The 2194-nt window shown below is 32.7% G+C and overlaps 1 protein-coding gene across 1 annotated transcript; it reads right to left on the bottom strand.

Moving 5' to 3' along the window:
- Positions 1-583: 583 nt before the first annotated feature.
- On the bottom strand, positions 584-904 carry LOC116142281 (protein PELPK1-like). The gene has a single exon (XM_031427718.1). The coding sequence runs from the start codon at positions 902-904 to the stop codon at positions 584-586; it is 321 nt and encodes a 106-aa protein (XP_031283578.1).
- Positions 905-2194: the final 1290 nt, after the last annotated feature.

Raw genomic sequence — 2194 nt, 5'->3', positions numbered from 1 at the left:
TATATTAGTTTACATATTTTCCATTTGTTAAGATAAAGAAGCAGTCTGGGATCGAAATGCAAAATTGGAAACTAAGGTAGACTAAATTGTAATGAGTAAAATTAGGTCTGGGTTAAAATGTCAGGAATCAAAGTTTGTAAAAACGCAGCGGTTTGTTCAACAGCTTTATAAAGGAGCCGCGCGCGTTACTCAAATTAGTTAATGAAATTTCCGAGTGCTTCTCTCTTCTTCAATTTCACTCTTTTCTCTAATTTTATTTCGATTCTAGAAATATCTTCACACCATTCAACAACATAATATATGAAACCCCTAATTTTAGGTATGATATTTACCTACCAAATCAGGCTATATACTACAAACATAACTTGATCAACAATTCAACATCACATATCACTATATAATATCACCATAGAAAACAAAATAAACTCGGGCAACTACTCTTGAATAATAAAAAAAAAGTACACATAATTTATCTGGAAAATAAAGACCACACAAGTTTATTACAACACTTTTGAATAGTTAGCAATCGTGAAACTTCAATATATAATGCTTGTAAAAACTGAAATAAAGAGATGGAAGTAATTTAAGGATTAGTGGTTGAGTGAGTAGGGATCACAGGGAAGTCCTTGGGCAATGTGGGCTTAGGAAGGTCGGGCAAATGAGGAAATGATGGCAGCTCGGGCTTTGGAAACTCAGGCAAATGAGGAAATGTTGGCAGCTCGGGCTTTGGAATGTCAGGCAAATGAGGAAATGTTGGCAGCTCGGGCTTTGGAATCTCGGGCAATTCAGGCTTAGGTATCTCCAGAAGATGGCGAGCTCCAACCAAATCACCATTGAAGCTTAATGAAGACAAACTGATTAGCAGAAGTGATAATATAATCGATGGGACACGGAGATAGGCCATTGTTGGAAGTTATATTGATGAAAGGCTACAAGAGGAGTTAGTTTTGTGCAAAATGATTTATAAAAAGGATATATAGATGCAACTGTATTTTTGGATTGATTTCGATGTGTAGGACCAGCTTTTTATAGCTGTGGGAAGTGGAGATGGGGGGCTAGGGGGACATTTTAAGCTAATAATTGAGTAAATAAATAACAAAAGGTAGGGTTAGTGAGAAATTTGTGTCTTGTTAGCTCAACCTCTCACCTTCATTGCTTCGTTGCATATATTGAATTGCTTGATTTGCAAAGTGAAATAAGAAGCGGTGTCATCAGAAGATGGTATAGGTGGGTATAACTAAGTATTAATTTATTATATTTCTATTTTCACGTAATCAGAAGCTGTACGTGAATAGTTAGGACACATATGCAAATTAAAGAAAGTAGTTGATATAGTAGCTATTTTATCAACCTATCCAATATTGCTCTAGAAATTTCATTAATTCTTGATTATACATTTGGTTAGCTACAATCAAACTTATAAATGTTAACAAACTCACCATTTGTTTATTTGATCACATGATTACCCGTGTGATATATATCATAGGAAATTGAGTTAACATTAATTAATTGCTGTAATTAATGGTATGTTTTGAGGTTACTTTCACGTCCTTGAATATCTTTCTAATTATTTAAGAGGTTCACGTGAATTTGAGCATACATTCATTTGTGCGAAGACCACTGAGAGGCTTATAAGATGTGCAAATAAAAGATATGTGTGGTAAAAACAATATATATAATAAAATAATAGAAATGATAGGAATGCCCAGGACGCTTCCAGACATCATTTATTCTTTTCTCTTAAGAAACTAATAATGCTAAGCATTCACATTTTAATTTATGAATGCTTAGCAATATTCACCTAAGAGAAAAAAATATATATCAAACTCATGATTACATCTATAACTTAAAACGGAATAAACAAATATTGATCTTTGAAAAGTAAGGATTGTAAGAAATGATCCCTCGGTTCATATATTTAATAATTACACAACTTTCTATAGAGTAACTGATATATTCTGGAAATTAATTGTTACCATTTAGTTATATATCATTAGCTAAATTTAATAATTATTCTTAATCGTATAATTACACAATGTATTGTAATATAAGATTTCTTGCTACTCATACTTTTTGAGAAGGAAATTGTGTTGTGATATGGAGACTTGAATTGGTGAAACTCTCCTCTTCGTAGATTGGCCAAATGCTTTTATTAGTTCAACCCTCTTACCAGCGTTTGCTTATTCTATGTACG

This window comes from Pistacia vera, unplaced genomic scaffold, assembly GCF_008641045.1.
Source record: "Pistacia vera cultivar Batoury unplaced genomic scaffold, PisVer_v2 Contig406, whole genome shotgun sequence".
NCBI lineage: Eukaryota > Viridiplantae > Streptophyta > Magnoliopsida > Sapindales > Anacardiaceae > Pistacia > Pistacia vera.
The sequence above is the reverse complement of the archived record's forward strand: the minus strand, read 5'-3'. Positions and strand labels throughout refer to the sequence as shown.

What these genes read in the sequence shown, in the direction of transcription:
- LOC116142281 (XM_031427718.1), bottom strand. Translation starts at nt 904, where the DNA reads ATGGCCTATCTCCGTGTCCCATCGATTATATTATCACTTCTGCTAATC.